The sequence below is a fragment of the Balearica regulorum genome, chromosome 6 (assembly GCF_011004875.1).
Source record: "Balearica regulorum gibbericeps isolate bBalReg1 chromosome 6, bBalReg1.pri, whole genome shotgun sequence".
Lineage (NCBI taxonomy): Eukaryota > Metazoa > Chordata > Aves > Gruiformes > Gruidae > Balearica > Balearica regulorum.
The window spans coordinates 25,751,190-25,771,961 of NC_046189.1; the positions used below are offsets into that span (position 1 = coordinate 25,751,190).

The window sequence follows — 20,772 nt, forward strand, 5'->3', positions numbered from 1 at the left end:
CCTGAGCGGCGGTGCCCGCCGTGGGCCTGCCCCGGGAGGGAAGAGCAAAGTCCCGGGGCGCCCTGCGGCACTGCCCGGGGCCTGGTGGGCGGGCACGGCACGGCACGGCACGGGAGGACACTTAGAGGTGGTTTCCTGAGGCCTACAGGCGCTTTCCCAGGAACGGCTTCCCAGCGGGAGGGCCCTTGGGTAAAGCTGGCCGGGCAGGGTCCCCCTCGGGGGGGACAAAGTGGCAGAAGGTCACGGCCGGAGCCCGAGGAGCATGAGGGAAGCGTTTGTCCTGTCCAGCATCAGGCTGAGCCCCGGGGTCAGCCCTCAGCGCTGGTGCGGGGCAGCAGACCTGCCGGGATCCGCGGGGCCGGGGGCGTTTCCGGGGCCGGTCCCGCAGGCGCTGCGCAGGGGTGCGAGGAGGCGGAGGAGCTTCTCGCAGTGCCGGGCAGAGGACGGCCGGGGGCTGCCACCAGCAGCGAGCTGCGAGTCACCGCTGACCAGCGCGGCCAGCTTGTCGGTGGCTCTGAGGGAGAGCAGGACCTGCGGAGCAAAGACAGGGACAGGAGTCGCCCGCCAGCCTGGCCCCCTGTCCCCACAGCACCGTCAGGTCCCACGAGGGAGCTGAGGTCCCCGGCAGTACCTGCTGTATCCCGGGGTGCTGGCTCAGGGCCCGCAGCGCAACCAGGGCTCCCTCTCGCACGCTCTCCCAGGGGTCCCGGCAGGCCACCTCCAGCAGGACGTGGGGAGCCCTGCTCTCGATCAGCAGGTCCCCCAGCTCCGCCGAGCGCCGGCCCAGGTTGCCCAAGGCCAAGGCCGCGTTACAGCGCGTCCTGGCCTGCGTGTCGCTCAGCAGCTGTGTCAGCCCGGGCACGGCCCTGCCCAGGGTCGCGGCCGGGGAGGACTCATGGTAGGCGGCATTGCCCACTGCGAAGCTGGCTGCTTTGCGCACGCTCTCCTCCCGGTCCGCCAGGCATGCCAGCAGGCTCTCCAGCAAGCCAGGCTGGCTCTGCAGCGCCTGGGGAAAGCCGTGGCCGTGTCGGAGCAGGTTGCCCAGCAGGTTGCAGGTTTTGGCCCGTATCAGGTGTTGCTGGTGGCCAAGCAGGCGGGTCAGTGGCTGGTCGGCCGCATCCGAGCCCCTCAGGATTCTCTGGAGAAAGGGCAGGTGCTCCGGACAGGTCCGGGCCACGTGGGTCAGGAGAGACAGGAGGTCAGTTGTGAGCGTGAGGCTGTCTGAAAACAAGGCAGATGTCAAGAAGGCAACGACGTGCTCCGAGGTGACAGCTTCCCTCACCATTTGGTCTATGACCTGCTCGTCAGACACAACGAGGTGGCACAAGAGGCTCACGGGGAGCTCGGTGTACAAGAGGGACAGATGGCGAGAGCAGACCTAAGGAGAAAAGAGACCCAGCAGCGCTGAGTGTGCTGTCTTCACATGTAGGCCAAGTCAAGTAGTGGCTGAAGGCTGCCAGCAGGTCAGTGCAGAGCTCAGCTGCTGGCCAAGCTGCTCTGAGGGCTGCATGGCACCACAGGGACATGCCTGCGGAGGCAGAAACTGCCAGCACACTGTGAAGTGGTGCCACGCATGGCGGGCTACATGTGGGGAGGTGTCTCCACAGTATGGGATGGAAAAGGAACACAGGGCCGAGAGGGTACCTGCAGCAGCTGGGCAGGGATCTGGGTGTCTCTCACAGCCTCCATGACTAATGCTAAGGTGTCTTCATCCACATCCAGTGCAAAAGGGAAACAGAGGAGCTGGCAGGCCTGGATCACCACAGCTGGGACAAGCTCAGGGTCCCCATCCTCTCCTGCTTGCCTGAATTTGTTAGAGAGGGCTTAATATAGAGGTGATCAGGAAAACATCAGGGCAAGAGGCAGAAAGCATTCCCCACGCCTGGCACTAAGTAGAGGCTCTGCAGGTGAGCTGTGCTCTGCAAGTGCCAGGTCAGGAACTTCTCGGCCCTCTGCGTGCTTGTGTCCAAGCCCCATTCAGTGGCTGAGCTCTGCCCGCTTCAGCCCTCCCTACAACTCACGTCTGTGCCAGGCATGCCAGGAATCCAGGGGACAGCAGGCTCTTCAGTGTCACCAAGAGGACACCGTGGGACTGAGTGAGCTGAGGCAGGCACCGGTGGGACTCGTGCGTGAAGACGAAGAGGGCCAGGCTGAGGAAGAGCAGGGTGCCTGCAGGGGAAACAGCATGGCAGAGGGGCAAAGCTAGGAAAGGCTGAAAAGTCTCCTCTCTTCTGCCTGCCTGTACTGCCTTCAAGGCTGCTCCAGGGTTGCTTCTGTGCTTCCCTGCCCAAAACCAGACCAATCTCCACCCATGGTGGTCACACCTGCCAGGGTGAACATTCCCTGCAGTACAGACACCCTTTCTTGTTCCTCCACAACCAGCTCAGCTGAGCTGCTGCTGACTGGGCACAGCATGGGCCAGCCCAGCCCTCTCTCCTTGGAGGACAACAGCAACCCTCAAGAAAAGCCCCCTGAGCCCTCTGGCCTCAAGGACTAGATTTGGACGGGGACAGAAATGCAGGCAAATCTGAGGGCAGGATGTGGAGCAGGGTCCAGGGCAGATGCCCTGTCGTCCTGCAGCTCCTACCTTGAGGGGAGAGGAGGTTCCAGTCTGGCTCTGCTGTGGGGTGACCTGCCCCTGGGGAGTCTCCCTCCAGCGCTGCCCTGTCGCTGCCCACACGAAGCACCACAGCAACACAATGCCACATGACGCTCCACAGCTCTGAGGCGGCAAAGCCCTCCGCGGCCACATCCTCCTAGAGGCGGGGAGACAGATGTCAGAGGGCTTCATGGTCCCCCATGGCTCCCAAAGGTTCTAGTCCATGGCTCTGCTAGCCCCATGGTCCTGGGAAGGTCAGGGCTGGATGGACATGGCTCAGGGGGAAGAGAAGGGGTCAGGCAGCTGGCAGCCCTGCTGCACCTGCTACCAGTGCCAGTCCCAAGGCTTCTCTACCCTCTCACTCCAATGTGCCAAACCCTCCGGAGCTCCACAGACAGCCAGGGACATTAGGTGACTTTCATGGGGTTTCACAGCTCAGCCAAAGCTGCCCAGTTCCCTGGTTTGCCCCAGCCTCCACTACCAATCCACATTCAAGGCCTTTGTTCCCCCCACACCTTTTGGCAGGGACCAGGCAAAGGCAGATGGGCAGGCTGGTACCTGGGTAAGGAGCTTCAGCAGGAGGAAGAAGAGCCCATCGTAGAGACCAGCACCCATTGGCAGGGGGAGCTGCAGCTGTAAGAGAGTAGGGCACAAGCTGGAGCTAGGTGCTGGGTCTGAGGACAGCAGCACCACACCTGCACCCTTCTGAACCTGCCTTTTCACACCTCCATACAGTGGGCTGACCATGGCTGCCCTGCTCCTCTGTCCCCATCCCATACCTCAGCAGGCACTGTCAGTGCATTTGTCACCACCGGTAGGATCTCTTCTCCCCCGAGCTCCAAGGCCACCCCATGCTGACTGAGCTGTGTCAGGAGGAATGCTGCAGCACCCTGTGGGACAGGCAGAGCTCAGCACCTTTGGGACTTTCCCATATGTCCTCAGCCCAGGACAGGGACAGCCAGGCTGTGCTGCCACCATACCACCCCGAGTGAGCAACAGTAAGACCCAAATGGGATGTGGGGCTCTGCAGGGCTCTTGGGGGCAGCTGTGGCAGGGTGGGCAAACTTACCACAAGGGAGACGACAGGAGACCGGGTGATGAGATCCACAGCCAGGTTAACCACCTCCTCAAGCCTGAAACACAGGGACCAGGGGAGAGGCATTGTGTTCCCACGGCTTCACGTCCCACAGAGCAGCAGCAGCCAAATACCCCCAGGGCTGGGAAGCAGCCACCTTGCAGGAGTCCTGGTTCACAGCACCTCCTTGTCCACACCGGGTCCTCACCACATCCTCAGCACCCACCTACACTGCCCAGCACTCTGCTGGTGTGTCTGGATCGGAGGAATCAGTGGGAGCAGGAGCCCCGACTCTGCGCAGGGTGCGGGACAGAGGGCTGTTCAGGGCAGGGCATGTTCCTCTCCCACCCATGAGTGAAAGTGGGTGCTTACCTGGGAGGCGAGGCCTGGAGCTGCAGGGTGAGCAGGGCCAGCAGGTACAGAGAGGCCTCACAGGCTGCTCTCTGGGCCACCTCCGCCATGGGGACCTGCCAAGGGAGCAGGATAGGGGAGACAGGGGGACAGCAAGGCTGTGAGGAAAGGAGGGGACGTTTCTGGGCCCTGGAGGAGAACTGCACTCTCCAGACCAAGCTCCCCCAAACTCTTCTCCCCACACATTCCCCAGCTTGGTCTGAGCAGTGCTCAGAGGAATGTGTCCTGCTTGCCCACATTCCTACCCCACCACTGGGGCTGTGGTCAGTCCTACCTCGCCCTTCGAGAGCTGCATGAGGGAACCCCACAGTCGTTGGCTCCTTCCCAGGTGCTGGCACAGGCTTGGGCTGGCATGGCAGCCAGCGTAGAGGATCTGCAAGGCAGAGAGAAAAGATGCATACCAGCGCCCAGGAACAGGGATGCAGTGACCAGGCCCATCCCCATCACACCCCATGGCTACCGTGGACTGATTGATTCAACAACTGACACCAGGGAGATGGGAGCCATTGAGGGCTGAGCCCACGGTTCCCCCTTCCCCATGCTCCTAACCTCAGACCAAAGGTTCAGGCACCTCTGACCACAGCCAGATAAACGGACAAGGCCATTACCTTCAGCACGTTCAAGGAGCAGCTTGGGTGCTCCAGTCTCCCCAGCAGTCTCTCAAGGTCCTGGCTCTCTCCCTCCACAAGCTTTTCAGCTACCTCCTGAGCGACCTGCAGAAATTGGCCTGTTTTGCACCCTGGGCACCTGAAGCACTGCACAGACTTAAGGAGTTAATGCTAGCAAGAAATTAATAAAAGAAGACATCTGTTTCCTACATGTTGCTTGCATTCACAAAGGGATGCCCATCTGCCATGACCCAGTATGGCTTTGATGCACATTCCCAGAGCTGAGATGAGCAAGGCAAGATTCCTCCTCTGCTTCCCTCCTTGTTGACACAGAGTTGAGTTAAAGGATCAAATGAAAATCTGTAGTTTTGTTTCCCCTCTTATTGCTCCCTCACTGTCCATTCAATTTCAGAATTCCTACAGTTCATATTACTGTCATATAAGAATTCTTCATGTTTTCTCTGCATTGCCTAGTTCTTTACTTAGCCCATCCCACCGTTCAGATCCTAAGTGTGAGCCTCTTAATTGATTTAGGAGTCCTTAGACTCCTAAAGCTCAGCTGTTGGCTGGGAAGGAGCAGCCTGCAAATGCCAGCCCTGCAGCCACCAAAGCCAGAGGACCCCAGCCCTCCACTCTACTGCTGAAAAAGAGATCCTCCTGCAAAGGGCTGCTGCCCCTGTGAGGACCACACCTCCTTGCCCTGCAAAGAGAGCTGGCCTGACCTGCTGCTTGGCTTCCCGGCAGCTGTTCCTCTCCAGGGGGATGCTGCAGGCAGCAGCCAATGCAGCCATGAAGAGGTCTGCCACACGTGGACTCTGGTCCTGGGCTGACTTGGCCTCCATTGCTGCATCTGCACAGGGACAGAGCTCAGGAGACATGTGCTAAGGGTGAGGGACGCTGAGGGGCAGCAGGATGGGGTTGAAGGCCAAGAGAGGAAAAGTCAGGGTTTGTGACACGAGGAGGGTGAGATCTGGGATTGAGGGAGACAAGAGGAGAGCCCTGGTTAGCAGGGGTTTGGGCAGATAGGCTTTAGCTACCTCCTCTGGCCAACAGCACTGCAATGGCAGTCAGTCCTCTGAGGGAGCCCAAGGGCAGGAGGGAGAGGGGAAACCCCAGGAGGAGGTGGCGAGCTGCTACCACTGCTACCTCGCTGAGCAGGCTGCTCTGAGATGGATCCCTGAAGGAGTCTGTTCAGCAGGGGCTGTTGCTCCTCTCGCAGGCTGGCATAGAAGGGAGCAGAGATGGAGGGGTACATTGCATCCAGGCTCTCACAGAGTAGGATGAAGCACTGGGGGAGACACAGAAGTTGCCATCACTGCAGACTGAGGGTGGGAGGAGAGAGAAGGACTATAGGGGAGGAGGCTGTGAAGGGACAGCAGAAATGGGAGAAGGACTCATGTGCTAGAGCTTCAGGGACCTCCAGTTGTCCTCTCCAGCCAGGTTACTGTGTGGGAGCCACATGCAGCTGCGTACTGGCTGAGAGAGGAGTACATGTGGAGGTACAGCCAGGGAAGATGCCCCCTCAGGCACCTCCTTTCTGCGTGTGATCCCCATCAAAAACCCCAGTGGGTGAGACAGCCTGCCCTGACAAGAGTGCATCAGATTCCACAGCTGGGAGCATGGTCCTCACCCTGTGCTCCCCCTGACACACACACCCAGCCCCACAGTTTCTGTCCCTGGAGGAGAGGGTGGGGAGAAGGGAAACAGGGCCTCCTTACCAGGAGGCTTTGCTGGCAGAGTCTCATCTCGCTGTCGGCTGGCTCAGCCAGCAGCTCCAGCAGCAGGGCTAGGAAGCAGCCGGCACTCTCCCGGAAGACCTGCAGGCTGGGGGAGGCAGCAGGGGTAAAAGAGAGCAAAGAAACATGGTCCCTGGCTGCGAAGACAGGATCTGGCCAAGCCTATATGTCCCTGGTTAATGGAGCAGGCAGCACACACAAGCACTGTGAGCCGCTGCCAGCTGTGCCTTCCCCTTAATTTGTCCCACTCATGGAAAGCGCTGCTCTGTGAGCACAGCGATGCAGCACGAAGCTCTTAGTCCATGACGCTTCCCCACAGAGAAAGCTCCAGCCACAGAGTACAAACACCACCCTCTCGCCTACTGCTGGGTCCCCAAAGTAGCCACAAGAGACCCGAGAGCACAGAGTGCTGTCCCTACCTGTCCTTTTGCCCACTGTCACTCTCCTCCAGGCTGCATTCACTGCTGAAATAAACTGTGGTCACCATGAGGAGGTCTGTCAGCACCATGATACACCAGGGCTGCTGCAGGATCCAGAAAGAAACAGCAAGTGGGGATTATCTGCTGGCCATCCCAACATCACCGTGGCAGGCTCCTTCCCTGCCAGGACCTCCCCCTTCTCAAGAGTGCCTGGAAGAGGCACCAGTCCTGTGAGCCAGCTCCAGCAGGAAACCAGGGCCTCCTTAGTACCAGCACTCTACAGGGCTGGAAGGAGCCCAAATTTCTCTGGGGTCCTACACCCACCTGCTTGGTGCTACCACTATCCAGGATCTGCTTGGCTAGACACAGCAGGGACACAGGCACATTCAGCTCTCGGCAGAAGTGGTCCAGCAGCTCAGAGTCACACCGGGTAGCCAGGAGGTTGCCCACAACACGGAGCACAGGACGGAGACGGGAGGCTCCCTCCAGCATCCCTTCCAGCACCTGGACACAGAGAAGCCAGAAAAGCTCATAATCAGCAGTGGCTTTAGCCTCTCCATCAGCCATGGGGCAGCCCTTTAACCCATTCAGGCAGGGGACAGCAGGGGAGCAGATGGCAAGCTAAGTGCATGAGACAGCTCCTGGAGAAGCAGAGGATCTTCTTACTGGCTGGACTGCTCCCAGCACAATCTTGGGGAAGAAGGTGGCATCCATGTCCCCAGTCGTAGTTGCCTGGGCCATCCATCACTCACCTGCTGAGCAGAGTCTGCCAGGCGGGCCTGGACACGGTGCCGGAAGGCCGGGTCCCTGAGGAGGCTCAGTGGTGTGCTCAGCTGCATGGCTGAGGGCTCAGTGGCCTCAATCAGGTGCTGCCACTCCTCATCGCTCTCCAGCTCCTAGACATGGCGGAGAGGACTGGTGCCACAGATCCTGCCTGCCCCAGGGTCTCTGTACCAGCCTCTGGGGACTGGGCCCTGCTGTCCTCACCGCAAGACACCATCTTACCTCACTTTCCAGGTCCACGGTCTCAATGCTGCGCCTGCCCCGGGGCTCTGCCCTGCCAGCACCAGGCTGCGGAGGGGCACCTGCTCCAGGAAACTCCCGCTCATAGTCTCGAGTGATGCTGTGCTCCCTGGCCAAGGAAACAGTGCAGTCAGTGAATAGCCCTGCCTTCCCCTTTTCTTCCTGCCCCAGACTCAGCCCTCCCTCACCGTGGGTTGGGAGGAGGCTCCTCCAACTCCCAGTCTGCCATGTTGCTCTTTCCTTGCAGGACACTGGTGTTCTTCTCGGAGGAAGCTGGTGGAGCCCCCTCCCCAAGGGCTGCCTTCCCTGGAGCTGCTCTGGGTCTATGCCCTGGGCATCCTTTGCCAGAGTCCTTCATAGATGCATCACCTGCCTTCCTCTGCCCCTGGGTGATGGCAGAGAAGTTTGGTCAGGGCAGAGTTACTCAGCCAGATGAGTCCCCCAGACTCCACCACGCTGAGGACCCCACATCCTGCTTTGTATGTGGCTGACACCATGCACCTTCTGTCTTTCCCCCCAGGTCCAGTTTCAGTGCCCCTCCCTTGCCCTGACTGCAGGACATAGCCAGGGGAATCCCACATTTTTCTCTACCTTTTTCTGTGCCTCAACCATCTTCTGCCGAGCCTTTCTCAGGATCCTGGACTGGCTGCTCCTGGGGGCCATGGAATGGGCTTGCTGCTCCTTCAGGGCCTGCAGTTCTGGGGACAGCTTGGTGGTGAAGGGGTTTGAGATCCCATGCTCTTCTGTGTCATCAATCACTGGGGATGCAAGGGGAGAACTTCATCAGCAGCTCTCCCTTGGGACACAAGGAGAACGATTGGCTCTGGGATCACAGGGGAATCCTAGGTGACCCAGAGTAAGCCCATGGGCAGGAGCTAGGGGCTAGCCCTTGGAGAAAGCTAAGAGAAGGGAGGCAAAGACCAGGGTAGTAAAAACAGCAGGGCAGGGTGGTCCTCCCAGCCTCCAGGCAGTGGGAGGTGGAAACGGACCTGGCCAGCACTGGAAAAAGAGCTGGTACTCACCAGTAACCTGTCCAGCAATGAAGGGGTGAGAGAGCAGCTCCGGCCATGACAGGCGCTGACGGGGGTCCTTCATTAGTAGTCCCTGCAGGAAGCTCTACAGGGCAGCACAGCACCAGGGTCACTGACACATGCTCAGCACCCACCAATGAGCACAGTGTACCCACCAGTCCCCCCAGTCTCCTCCCTGGGGCGAGGGCACCCAGGAGTCCTTCGTTCCCTGCCTGGCTCTAGGAAAGGAGTGGCTCTAGTGCTTAGGGCAGACAGGAAGACGCTTCCCTTCCCAGCCAGTAAATCGCTCCTCTGCTGTCGGCCCCATTTTCCCAGCTTATCGACAGCGGTAATAAGGGTCCCCCGCCCAGGAGGCCCAGCTGTCACCCCTTCTCTATGTTCTGAAATCTCTGTTAGGGGACATAAAACCTAAGAGTGACCCACCAGGGCAGCAGGCCAGGCCAAAGCTGCTACCACATTAATGGATCTCACCCCTCAGACAGGGCCTTTGCCCTTACCTTGAAGGCTGGGCTTATGGCCACAGGCCATTTGACGGGGTCCTTGACGATGAGGCTGACAAGCTGGAAGATGCTGCTGGTGTAGAAGGGAGGGGTGCCCACAAACAGCTCGTACAGGATGCAGCCCACAGACCACAGGTCCGCCGTGTGGTCATACGGCTGCTCCTCCACCAGCTCAGGGGACATGTACAGCGGGGTGCCCTTGATCGAGGTCAGGACCATGGTGTGGATGCTCATGGCACGGGCAAACCTGCTCAGAGAAAAGCACGGATGGCCAGTTCAGGCTGAAACATCCATTGCAGCTCCCAGGGAGATCCCTACGAGTTCACCAACACCTCTCCCCTCTGAAGTCCAAAATCCCCCATCCCTGCTCAACTTCTAAATATGCACAGAATCCAGGTCCCCTTCCACACTCCCCCCTCCTTCTCTACAGCACCCAGGACACCCCTTGGCTTTCCCAAGGCCAAATGTCCCCCTCCAGCTTGCCCCCAGCACCCACCCGAAGTCACAGAGCTTGACAACGCCGTCTTTGCCCAGCAGGATGTTCTGGGGTTTCATGTCGCGGTGCAGGATGCGGTGGGAGTGCAGGTAATAGAGAGCAGAGACCAGTTGGGCAGCTATGGTCTGGACCTGCCAGAGACATGGGAGCCTCACCCTGTGTCCCATGGTGCGACCAGCTGGCACAGCCATGAGGTCCCTTATGGCCTGGCTCCCCCAGTACCCCCACTCCTGCCTTTGCCCTGTTTGGGGCAGAGACCAGCCCCAGCCATGGGCCAGCAGTTCCTTGGAACAGGACGATGGCTGAGGCAGCAGCCTGGTGCTGTGGTCCTTGGAGAGGGAACAGGGAAAATGAGGTCCCTGTTGGACCCTGCTATCCCCCAGTACAACTTGGCACCCTCTCCATCCCCTTCAGAAGCTCTGCCAGGTAAAGCTCCAAAGGGACCTCACCCTCCTGATGTCTCCTAGCCCACAGCAGAGACCCAATGCCTGCAGGCAGACAAATCCTGTTCTCTCCTGCAGCAAAAACCGTGTGGCTACCGTCATGACAGTCACCTGGTCCTCGGGCAAACTCCCATCGTCCTCCAGGATCTGGAAGAGCTCCCCCTCTGCGTAGTCCGTCACCACCACCACCTCGAGGGAAGAGCAGCACGGTGAGATCAGGCACTCACCCAACTGCGTCCCCACCATGCCCTGGAGACCAGGACAGGGCAGGGTAGGAAATCTGAGGGAGGTGCTGGGGTGTCATCATGCACAGCCCATCAGCTTGGGCTGGGACCTGGGATGGGAGAGAGCCCTGTGGCTGCACTGCAGCAAGGGCCTGGCACTTAGAAGAGGCCTTGTAGCTGTCCTTATGTCGGACAGCCAGCAGAAAGCAGGGAAGATGGAAGGAAAAGACAAGCCCAGAATGGTACTTCCAAGCCCAGTGGGTAGAACTACGCCCTTGAGCTTGTTTTGAATCTGCTGCCCAATGACTTTATTTCATGTTCCATGTCTCACAGCACAATCTTCAGTCCTTTCTTATCATACTTTCTCCATGAGAATTTAAATCAGTGAAAAGTCAGTCTCTGAAGAGACTGATGAGGTGACTGAAGAGTCATTCTCATCCCGTAATCCCAAACCACTTCTTTTGCATCACGCACCCCCTGCCCAGCTCCTTCACCTCTGCATATAAGCTAGCACATCCCACACAGCCCACATTGGTGCTGGCTCCTCACACAACACATACTAGAAGGCTCTGGAAAACACTGACCAGGCCTGGGAAGGTGTCACCAGCACCTCCTGAGAAAGAGGTCCCTAGGACAGCAGGGCCCAGCTCTTGTTCCCCTGTCCCAGTCAAGCAAAGCATCTGCCCAGAGTAGTCTCCTTCACCTCCTTGTCAGTCTCGAAGCTGTCAAGCATCTGGATGATGTTGGGGTGATGGAGGCCTCTCATGATCTCAATTTCCCGCTGCAGGTTCTTCAGCTCCTTCTCAGACCGCCCCACCTTGGGGATGAACTTCAAGGCCACCACCTTTCAAAGCAGGCAAAGCTGGGATCAGACCAGGTTCCCACCCGCCCTGGCAGAGGTCATGTTTAACCCAAGCAGGGCTCAGCATTTTCCAGCTGAGCACACCAAAGAAGACATTTGTTCACTGGATTCCTTGGAGCTGGGGCTCCTCCCAGGCCCTTGCACATCGATACAGGTACTCACAGTACTTTGCACACTGGTGTTTAAAGCAAAGGAATTTAATCAGTGAGCACAGACAAAACTAGGACTGCCAGAAACACAGGATAAGACCTAGAGATGCTGAAGGACAGCAAGGCTAACACAAGCCAGCAGCGTGCCCTGTCAGTGAGAAGCGCTAGCAGCACCCTGGGCTGTATCAACAGGCAGGAGTTGGAGGGACGTGATTATTGCCCTTTATTTGGAACTTAGACCGCAGTGGCAATATCACGGCCAGTTTTTGGCCCACAAGCACATTGATAGGCTGGAGTGGGTATAGCAGAGGCTGCCGGGATTGTGAGGGGGCTTAAGCACGCGGGAGGATGACACAGGGATTACAAATTGAAACGGGAGCTTCAATTTGATATAAGGAAAAACCATTCACCCCAAGTATAGTCAAGCACTGGCTGTAGAGTGTTTGTTCTTGAGGTTTCACAGGATCTGAATTTAGTGCTGGCCCTGCTTTGAGCAGGGGATGGACTGGAGACCTCCTGAGGTCCCTTGAACCCAAATGACTCTGTGACAGGAGGAGAATGAGGATGGCTGGGAATGTCAGCAGAAAAACGAATGAGTGCTGAGTCCCAAAGGCCTGGCAGGGCCCTGGAACCCAACAGCCACCAGCAATCAGTTCCCAGTACCACTCACTGGACCCCCAGCCCTCTCCCCTGCCGCCTCTCTCCTCACCTGGGCACTGTGTTTCCGGCGCCCCTTGTACACGCGCCCGAAGGAGCCTTCGCCGATCATTTCCAGGACATGGTACTTCTCCATCGTGGGCGTTCAGGGGGAAGAAGGGCCGCTGAGCTGCCGAGGCAAAGTGGCTACTAAGGAGAAGTGCTTTGCCCTCTCTCCCCTCCTCTCTCCCTCTGCCACCGGCTGCCATGGGGCACCAACCCCCAATCCCCGCTGCGACGGAGACGGGCAGTGCCGGTGCCGGGAAGGTAGGGCTGCACCCTCTGCGATCCCAAATCCCAAAGGCCGGGGCTTCTCCTCCCCGCGGGCATCTCCCCTCCCCGCGGGGTTCCACCCACGGCCCGGTCCCCAGGGCAGGTGTCCCTCGGGGCCCCCCCGTCGGGCGCTGCGCCTTCCCGCCGGCTCCACCTCCGCTCCCCCACGGCAGGACGAGACCCAAGCCCTGGGCGAGGCCCCCGCAGCCCCCGGTGAGATTAACCTCACCCCGCTCCGCTCCCGCCGCGGCCCGGCCGCTCCCAGGCCCGCCGCCGCCACCGCGTCGCCTAGCAACGCCCTCCCGCGCGTGCGCCGTGGGTGAAGTTCCGCTTCCAGTTCCGGGGCGCACGGGAAGATGGCGGCGGCCGGTGAGGAGGCGGAGGCCACGGACTGGTAACATTCCCCACCACCACCCCCCCCCTTCCCCGGTGCCCTGAGGATGCGGGGCCCCGCACCCTCAACTCAGCGGGGCTGGCGGCGCCGCCGCCTGATCCTCGCCCGGTCTCCGCAGGGCGCTGCCGCCGGAGGTGGAGGTGCTGGAGTCCATCTACCTGGAGGAGCTGCGGGTGGCGCGGGGCCGCGGCAGGTACGTACCGCGGCCCGTATCCCACCCCCTCCCTCCCCCGGGTCCGGCCCGGCCCCGCGCCGCCGCCACTCACCTCGCCTGCCCCGCAGGTGGGAGCCGTGGGAGATCAGCATCACCCTGCACCCCGCCACGGCCCAGGACCAGGACTCCCAGTATGTCCGCTTCACCCTGGTGCTCTCCGTGCCCCCCCAGGTAGGCTGCCGCCCCCCTGCGCCCCCTTCCGGGTCTCTCAGCCTTCCTTGTGCTTTGGGTGCTGTTTTCTTTCTTTTTTTTTGTTTTGTTTTAGTATCCCAACAAAGCTCCGGAAATCTCGATCAAGAACCCGCGGGGGCTGTCGGATGAGCAAATTCAAAAGTGAGTGTTAAGAGGGAGGGGAGAGGGTGATCCTTTCCTCCTGAGATCTGGGAGGCAGAACTGGTGGAAAAGCCTTCTCAAATTTGCCTAGCTCCCCATGTTTGGTTAATAGATGGGTACAGGTCCCTAAATCACCTCGTCTTGAATCTCAGGGGAGCTGCTAGTGCTGAGTTTGACACCAAGGGGTGCACCTTGTGGTTGTTGCCCTGTGGTCCCCCTGAAATGTAATCTGTTCCCTGGGCCTTTGAAGTTGTTGGTCCTGCTTTGGCAGGGGTGGGGCTGAACCCAGTCCTTAGGCAGCCCAGCTTGCCTTTGTGCTTCTGTCTCTGGTGCAGCGAAGTGTGTGCAGAGACACCCTGGTACCTGCCAGCAGCACAGGAGGAACATGGCTGTCACTAGGCCTGCTCAGGGGCTGCCACCAGATAAACAAAGCCTGAGGTTCACCAAAACCAAAGGCTGCTGGGTGAGCTTGAGCCAAGGCAGTGAGCAAACCTCCTCTTGCAAGTCCCTTGAGGGCAAAGGCTTCCTGTGTGCTGCCTTGTGGGGAGCCAGGAGAGCATGTAAATGTGTGCGTGCACATGTCCATCCCATGCTGCAGGCAAAGCTCGAAGGGCCAGTGCTCTATTTCTCCTGTCATCGTGGTGCGGTGACAGGTATGTGGGACGGTGGTGTGGTTAAATTTGTTAAGCATTTCTGCTGCTTTGCTGTAGGATTTCCCAGACCCTCAGAAGTGTTGCTGAAGCCAGGCTGGGGACAGAGGTGCTCTACGAACTGATTGAGGTGAGGGTTGGGGGAGATTGGGACACTGGTTCCTGTCTGCCTGAGGGGTGGGACAACCCTGAGCACATGGGCAGGCCAGTGAGTAATGTGTTTGCTTTAATGCTTCCATAGAAGGGGAAAGAGATTCTCACTGACAACAACATTCCTCACGGCCAGTGCGTAATCTGCCTCTATGGATTCCAGGTAGGCACGTGTGTCCTGGCCCCGCAAGCTGCCTGGGAAGTGAGGCAAGAGAATGGGGAGCCTGGGGCTCAAAGCTTGGGATATCGGCCTAGAACCGGGGTGTGCCTCAGCAGTGCCCTGCTCCCCTGGTCTGTAGGCAGTCCTACCGAGCATGAACCTTTCTAAGGTGATAAACACTGTTCTCCCCATCAGCCTGAAGATAACCATCTAAAGAAACAGGCATAGGGGCAGTGAGCGATGCCAGAGCATCTCCAAGGGAGTGGGGAGGGTCTGGGAATAGTTGCTGGTGCATCTCAGCTTTCCTGTGAGGTCAAACCTCCCCTGGAGTTCAGCACACAGGTGGTCAGGAGGGACTGGAACACATCCATGCAGGTGCTGAGGTCTGCGGGGACAGGGCAGCTTGCCTTGTCTGGGTTGCAAGGAGAGGCAGTGCCTGCCTAGGAGGGACAACACATGAGGTGGGAAGGTTGCTGCTTACACAGGAATGCATGCAGAGAAATCAGTCACAAAAACTTTGGATCCTGACTTGAGTGTTTCTCATGCTCAGAACAGGGAGAAGTGTCCCAGTGAAAGCCGAGGAAGTAGAGATGATGCCCAGCAAAAGATGTTATGTGGCTCTGCCAGCAATAGTGCCAGTTCCCCACTGCCAGCATTGACATAGGAGTGAAAACTCACCTCAGCTGGGGAGGCTACACAACCCTGTGCTTAGAAACCCTTTAAAGCTGCCCTTTCTCTTCTACAGGAAAGAGAAGCCTTCACAAAGACCCAGTGCTACCACTACTTCCACTCGCACTGCCTGGCCCGCTACGCCCAGCACATGGAAGAGGAGATCCTCACGCAGCAGGAGGAGAGAGAGCAGCACCTGGCACCATCCCCCAAACAGGTACTGGGCCCTGGGTTACCTCCCCTGGCCCCCTGCACAGGCCCTCGTGATGTCTCTGTCACCCCCTTCGGGACATGGAGCAAGGGCTAGCCTGGCCCGGCAGCATGGGCAGTGTCATGCCTGCACTGAGAATCAGAGTGGGGATTAAACCAAGTGATCTCCAAGGGCCCTTTCCTACCAAAATTACCCCCTAAGTTTTTAGTACTTTAGCAGTTGGTTTATTGGATCTCTGGGTCAGCACCTGCTGTGTGAGGGGGCAGGGGAGTTGCATTTTTGGGCTTCTGGAACCACAAGAGTTATAAAAGAGAGCTCTTTCATTAGTCCTTGAACTGCAGGGGTTTGCAGCAGGATAAACATGATCACCTGTGTTTTGGGGTGATAAAACCTGCCTGAGCAGGTGTTGGAACAGTTGTCAGCTGCAGAGCAAACAGCGCAGCTGAGCATGAAACAAGTCAAAGGCTCCTTCCTGCAAAACCCTTTCAAAGAGGTGCTGCCTAGATGACACTCTCCACTTTGGAGGGGAGAAAAATAGATCCTAGGCTAAGGAGGACTGAAACTGTACGTGCTGACAGAGGTGGTTTGTACAGTGGTCAGCTCCTGGAGCACAAATCCCAGGTGCCTCATGGTGGAGACACCTTCTGTTGCAGTTGTTGAGACACCAGGCTGCTTTCATGTTGCTGGAAACCCCTGGGCTTCCCTGCCCAGGCAGAAGAGTGAGGAACACCAACCTGTTTCACCTCCAGGCTGGAGTTATCTGGCAGCACGTGAGTGAGCTGGGTCACAGCCAGGGTTTGATATCAACTCTCTCCTCCCTGCAGGAAGTTGGTGTGCAGTGCCCTGTCTGCAGGGAGACCCTGGTCTACGATCTCTGTGCTCTGAAGGCGGCGCCACCCCCGCAGCACCCGCTGGTAAGAGACGGGGGCTCACCTGCCCAGCCATGCTGGGTAGCTTCAACTGGGACATTGTAATGGATGAGTGAATGCACGCTCTCGGGTCCTCCTACATGTCCCATCCAAAGGGCAGTTCACAAAACCTAGCAGGGTGTCTCCTGACTCTTTGGTGTGTCCACAAAGAGCAGGTTTAGTTGTAGAGCCCTGAGTCTGGAGCAGATGTGCTGGGGGAGACGTGATTCTACTGTGGGGCATGTCCCTGTACTCACTGGGATATAATCAGGGTCAGGAGAGCAACCTGATTGTAGCTGCTCTGCATCTTGCCCCACAGCAGGACATCCCGAGGCAGTGACTGCAGGAACAGTGGGGCTGTGCTGGTGTGTTCTACCTCTGTCCAGGGATTTCATGTGCATCTGTAGGCCTGGTCAAATGTGGCAAAGGGAAGCAGGCTGCCTGGGTGCTGTGCGATCAAAGGGGGGTTTGGGGAGTAGCTCTTAGCATTACTTTCTGCTGCTCAGGAGCCATACAGGCCAGATGCCAAGACACTGCAGCACCAGGAAGAACTGCGCTTAATTTTCAAGAAACAGCAAGAGAAAGGGGGCATCATTGACCCTGAAGCAGAGAGGAACCGTTACTTCATCAGCCTCCAGGCGGTATGGCACTGGGGACAGAACGCTGGCGAGGGGGGCCCTGGACTGCAGGACCGAGCACTGTTGCTTGCTGTGGGACTCCCCTGTCCCTTTCTTCACTGGTGGCTTCTTTCTTTCAGCCTCCAGCCGCTGTCGATTCAGGCCAAGCAGCCACTGCCTCTGAGCTGCCGGTGAGTGCAACCGCTGTGGATGTGCCCCAGCTGCCCAGCCAAGCCTCGGCTCCAGAGCCAGCTGGAGTGCCAGAGGCCGGGGCAGAACCCGGGCGGCCCGAGAGGCCTGCTGTGCCCAGGGAGCAACAGAGCAAGAGGGAGAGGCACAGAGGGGAGAGGCCAGCCCCCAGAGGCCAGGGCAGGCAGTCATGCAGCGGCTCGCAGGAACTGGCAGAAGAAGCCTCTCATCCACTCCGTGGCTCCAGGGGGCCCAGGGGCTTCAGCCGGAGACCGGAGCGAAGACCTGGTGGGAGGCATAGCCAGGAGTTTTCAAAGCCTCATGGTAGAAGCAGGGCTGCTGCCTTGGCTGAAAGAAAGGAGTTGTGCCCTGAAGACCCCTCACCAGTAACGGAGGCAGTGGACTTGAAAGAGGAGCACCGTGATCTGGAGAGATGGACCCTGGAGGAGGGGGCTGAGACGCGGGGCAGGGAGAAGGAGAACCTGGCATTCAACCGTAGTGACCACAGAGCAGCTCCCAGCTGGCAGAGCCACCACAGGCCCTGGGATTGTGGGAGGTGGGAGAGATCCAGGGTCCAGGAGCATGGTTCCTACCCCAGAGCACCAAGAGGGCGAGGGGTGTTCAGGCCCAGTGGACGACGAGTAGCCCATCTCCTTGAGAAGGAGAGTGGCTCCTAGCAGGAGTGATGAGGGGCTGGGCTGGAGAGGGAAGGGCTCTTTCTGGGGAGAACAGTGAAGGCTCTGATGGAGCAGTAGCAAGCAGACACTATACCCCTTGGGAGAGAAGAGGCAGTTGGCATGTGGCACAGCTTGCAACAGGCAGTGTCTCCAGGGTTTGTGTGAAGCATCCCGGCATGAGCAACTGGCTGTCACCAGTGTTGGGAAAGCTGACTCTTGGCAGATCATGTCAGCCTTGGTTTTGGAGGACCCAGGGGACAGAGGAAGCCTTGTCTGGGGACCTGCAGCCATGATCCTTGTATGGGTGCTGCCAAGAAACATGCACACCTACAGAGCAAACAGACTGAGCCCAGCATGGTGCCATGGCAGAGCCAGAGTTGTGGCAGGACCTTCCCTAGAAGCCAGTGTCCTGGCCAAGCCATGGTGGTGCCAAGTGATGAGGCTGTGCCAGGGCAGCTTGCTGTGTCCTGCATTCCTTCTCTGAGCACCTTCTCAACTGCTGTCCCTTGGAGATAACATCACTTCTTCTGCAGCCCTGACTGCTTTCAGCTGATGGGCTTGGCCAGGCAAATCCTTTAAACAATGGGACATTTCCAAGTCCCAGCCAGGAAAGCTAAATTAAGCTTAAATCAATGTATCAGCAGGTCAGGGCTGTCTGGTGGCTGAGGCTTTGGATTGGCTCCTGCTCCCCCAGGAAGCCTGAAGTTAGTTGGAGCTCCTGCCCTGTCCTTCAGCTGCTTTTGTGCAGGCAGAAGCTGATGGAGAGACCTGGGAAGCGCACTCCACTTTGCAACCTGTATCTGTCAGGATCCTCCTTCTAAGGCCAGGCTGTCTCTTGGAGCTTCCGACAGCCTGGAGTGAAGATGTGCCCCAATACTTTCAGTACTTTGGCCCTCCTTTCATCTTCAAGCTGATCTTGCCTCAAAGAAATGAGGATTTGCTGTGTAAACTAACTTGGTGCAGTTCCCCCTGCTGCTGCTTCACAGATTTAAAGTGTCCCACTCCAGAGCCGTGACAGGTGATCCTACACCCCGTAAGTGGGACACTGACATTAAATTACTTCATTGTGTCTTCTCCAGAGCCTGCTCCCTTTGATTTCTCTGCCTGTTCTTCGCTGTTTGGAGTGAAGGTGTTGATCTCTGGTATTGCTCGCTCCCCTCCCTGCTCCCTACACCCAGGGCCAGGGCAGAGACCTTCCCCTGGCCCTCCCACGTAGCAGGAGGGCTCCCCAGTCCCAGCTTTGCCTGGCTCGGTGTAAGCTGTCTGGCTTACCCAGACAGTACCAATTCCTTCACACTCATTTGTGCCTTGTGCCCCCCCCCCCCCCTTTTTTTTGGCCATACCTGGCTTGTTACTGTCTTTCTCCTCCTGCCAAGTGCAAAAATGACCGTGCCGTGACGGACTTGCCAGAGCTTCAGGTGAGATCCCAAGGACACCAGGGGCTGTGCGCCAGCTGGGAGGGCATTTGCACTGCTTCTGCCTGGCCAATCCTTCGGCACGCGAAGGGTGCACAGCAGCTCTCCTGAATGGGTCCTCTTCACCTGCTGCCCTGTTCTCTCCACATCTGGCCTTGTCCTGAAGGGCTTGGTTTAAACTGCTGCCCAAGAACCTTCTGTGCTTAAATTTCCAACACTGGCCTATTTTCAACCTTAATGCTCTAAAAGTGTTATTTATTTTTTCCCTCCTTGGTCTGAGCCTGCACTACCTGTCCTGGGCTTGGGGATCTGAGAGCCAGATGTTGTGCCCTGCTCGCTTCCTGAAGAGAGCCCTATTTTTTCTTCAGTACTCACTCTGTCCTTGTTCCAGCTGTTTCCTGGGTGAACAGCATGTCTACATTTGGGTGAAAAGGTATAAACTTTATCTGACATTGGTGCTTGTTCTGCTGCCTCTTGCCTTCACTTATGAAATGGCTGTGTTCCAAGAAAGGCATTTGATCATGTCCTGAAAGAAACATTAAGATCTCTGCCCCTCACAGCAGCTTGGTTTCCTCCAGCAACTCAAGCTTACTCAGCGGGAAAGTTGTGTCTTGTGTTTGGAGTGTGGAAATTCAGCCATGGAAATTGGAGTGAGCAAGGACTTTGGTAACTTCAATCAAATGCCGGATGTGTTAGAGGGGAGGGGTTTTTTCCTGGAAGTAGGGATTTGGGGAAGACCCTCACCTTTCTGCCTCACTGCTGTCAGCCTGGAGCAGAGGACATTTTGCAACAGCACGTGGAAATGAATTTACGCTAAACAAAACAAACCTCCAGGTGGGAGGGGAGGAATGGAACCTGTACCCTGCTCTGGGGCTCCTCGTTTGGTGTCTGCCAGCATCACCCACCTACCTCACAGGGTTGTTGTGAGGCTTAACTGGCAAAAGCACTCGAGCTGGGCAGAAGGCCATCGGCAGCATCTGTAGCATTAACACTATTAAAAGCAAGCAGAGTGAGAAATGTTGCCTGTGCTCTCATGCGGTGGCATCGGGCCCCTCTGCCTCTCCCTCACCACTCCCCGCTCCTGCTGAACTGCTGTGAGGCATTCACCAGTCACACACTGGCCAGTTTTGACCCCTAGCATTGAGGGAAGAGGTTGGATCTGAGCAGTCAGCCTCTGTGGGACAGCTGAGCACAGGGTTTGAGATGCCAGCAGTAGCACCCTGCTCCAGGAGCCACCCCAAGTCACTAGACACCCCCTCTATGGCCACAGGATCAACCCTTCACTTGCAGAAACATTTGTGCAAGTCAGGGGTTGCATCAAAGCAGCTCCTGTTCACGCTGAAATTCAGCCAGGTGGCATCAGCTGGGCTCCTTCCTATCCCTGCATGCACTCAGCTTCACCAGTGACCCCACAGGGCAGAGCCAGCAACCAAATGGCTTGGGTTTGGTCTGGAACCAGCTCCCCCGGCCCCGCCAAGGTGACGCACCCCCAAAACGAGAACATGAACACACAGACGGCTCTAGGGAAGCTGGATTTTGGGACTGGAACAGGGACAGGGGAGAGGCTCTGGCTGGCTTGTTCTGTGTGTCAGCACACACCACCTGATCCCTGGCTCTGCGGCACAGGGAAGGAAGTGCAG

At 58.0% G+C, this 20,772-nt stretch overlaps 2 protein-coding genes across 5 annotated transcripts; one reads left to right on the plus strand and one right to left on the minus strand.

Moving 5' to 3' along the window:
- Positions 1-128: 128 nt before the first annotated feature.
- STK36 (serine/threonine kinase 36) lies at positions 129-12,881 on the minus strand. 3 transcript variants are annotated; one of them, XM_075756922.1, is made up of 27 exons: positions 12,770-12,881; positions 12,286-12,402; positions 11,269-11,409; positions 10,453-10,530; positions 9,899-10,029; positions 9,400-9,649; positions 8,894-8,987; positions 8,463-8,629; positions 8,060-8,256; positions 7,854-7,980; positions 7,601-7,744; positions 7,173-7,352; positions 6,849-6,952; positions 6,412-6,517; positions 5,840-5,981; positions 5,416-5,543; positions 4,694-4,798; positions 4,360-4,458; positions 4,047-4,141; positions 3,669-3,732; positions 3,379-3,489; positions 3,158-3,232; positions 2,588-2,756; positions 2,022-2,169; positions 1,645-1,804; positions 632-1,378; positions 129-531 (listed from the first exon to the last, which is right to left on the minus strand). In XM_075756922.1, the coding sequence occupies exons 2-27, from the start codon at positions 12,367-12,369 to the stop codon at positions 316-318; spliced, it is 4,062 nt and encodes a 1,353-aa protein (XP_075613037.1). In that variant the 5' UTR covers positions 12,370-12,402; positions 12,770-12,881; the 3' UTR covers positions 129-315. The 3 variants fall into 3 exon arrangements, with proteins under 3 accessions (XP_075613037.1, XP_075613036.1, XP_075613038.1); XM_075756921.1 differs by having other exon boundaries at positions 4,047-4,183; XM_075756923.1 differs by lacking the exon at positions 129-531 and having other exon boundaries at positions 1,033-1,221; positions 1,298-1,378; positions 4,047-4,183.
- Positions 12,857-20,149, plus strand: RNF25 (ring finger protein 25). Of its 2 annotated transcripts, none has more exons than XM_075756929.1 (10): positions 12,857-12,939; positions 13,058-13,132; positions 13,222-13,324; positions 13,419-13,486; positions 14,197-14,266; positions 14,378-14,449; positions 15,192-15,332; positions 16,151-16,240; positions 16,741-16,872; positions 16,992-20,149. In XM_075756929.1, the coding sequence occupies exons 1-10, from the start codon at positions 12,902-12,904 to the stop codon at positions 17,715-17,717; spliced, it is 1,515 nt and encodes a 504-aa protein (XP_075613044.1). In that variant the 5' UTR covers positions 12,857-12,901; the 3' UTR covers positions 17,718-20,149. The 2 variants fall into 2 exon arrangements, with proteins under 2 accessions (XP_075613044.1, XP_075613043.1); XM_075756928.1 differs by having other exon boundaries at positions 12,858-12,939; positions 16,741-16,875.
- The last annotated feature ends 623 nt before the right edge of the window (positions 20,150-20,772 follow it).

Bases quoted from the DNA above. Each gene is read 5' to 3' on its own strand.
- STK36 (XM_075756921.1), bottom strand. From the start codon at position 12,369: ATGGAGAAGTACCATGTCCTGGAAATGATCGGCGAAGGCTCCTTCGGG. The intron at 6,518-6,848 runs GTAGGGACAGCA...TGCCTCCCCCAG, and splicing joins GACAGTGGGCAAAAGGACAG to CCTGCAGGTCTTCCGGGAGA. The intron at 3,490-3,668 runs GTAAGTTTGCCC...CCTGTCCCACAG, and splicing joins CTCCTGTCGTCTCCCTTGTG to GGTGCTGCAGCATTCCTCCT.
- RNF25 (XM_075756928.1), top strand. From the start codon at position 12,902: ATGGCGGCGGCCGGTGAGGAGGCGGAGGCCACGGACTG. The intron at 13,133-13,221 runs GTACGTACCGCG...CCTGCCCCGCAG, and splicing joins GTGGCGCGGGGCCGCGGCAG to GTGGGAGCCGTGGGAGATCA. The intron at 14,267-14,377 runs GTGAGGGTTGGG...ATGCTTCCATAG, and splicing joins TGCTCTACGAACTGATTGAG to AAGGGGAAAGAGATTCTCAC.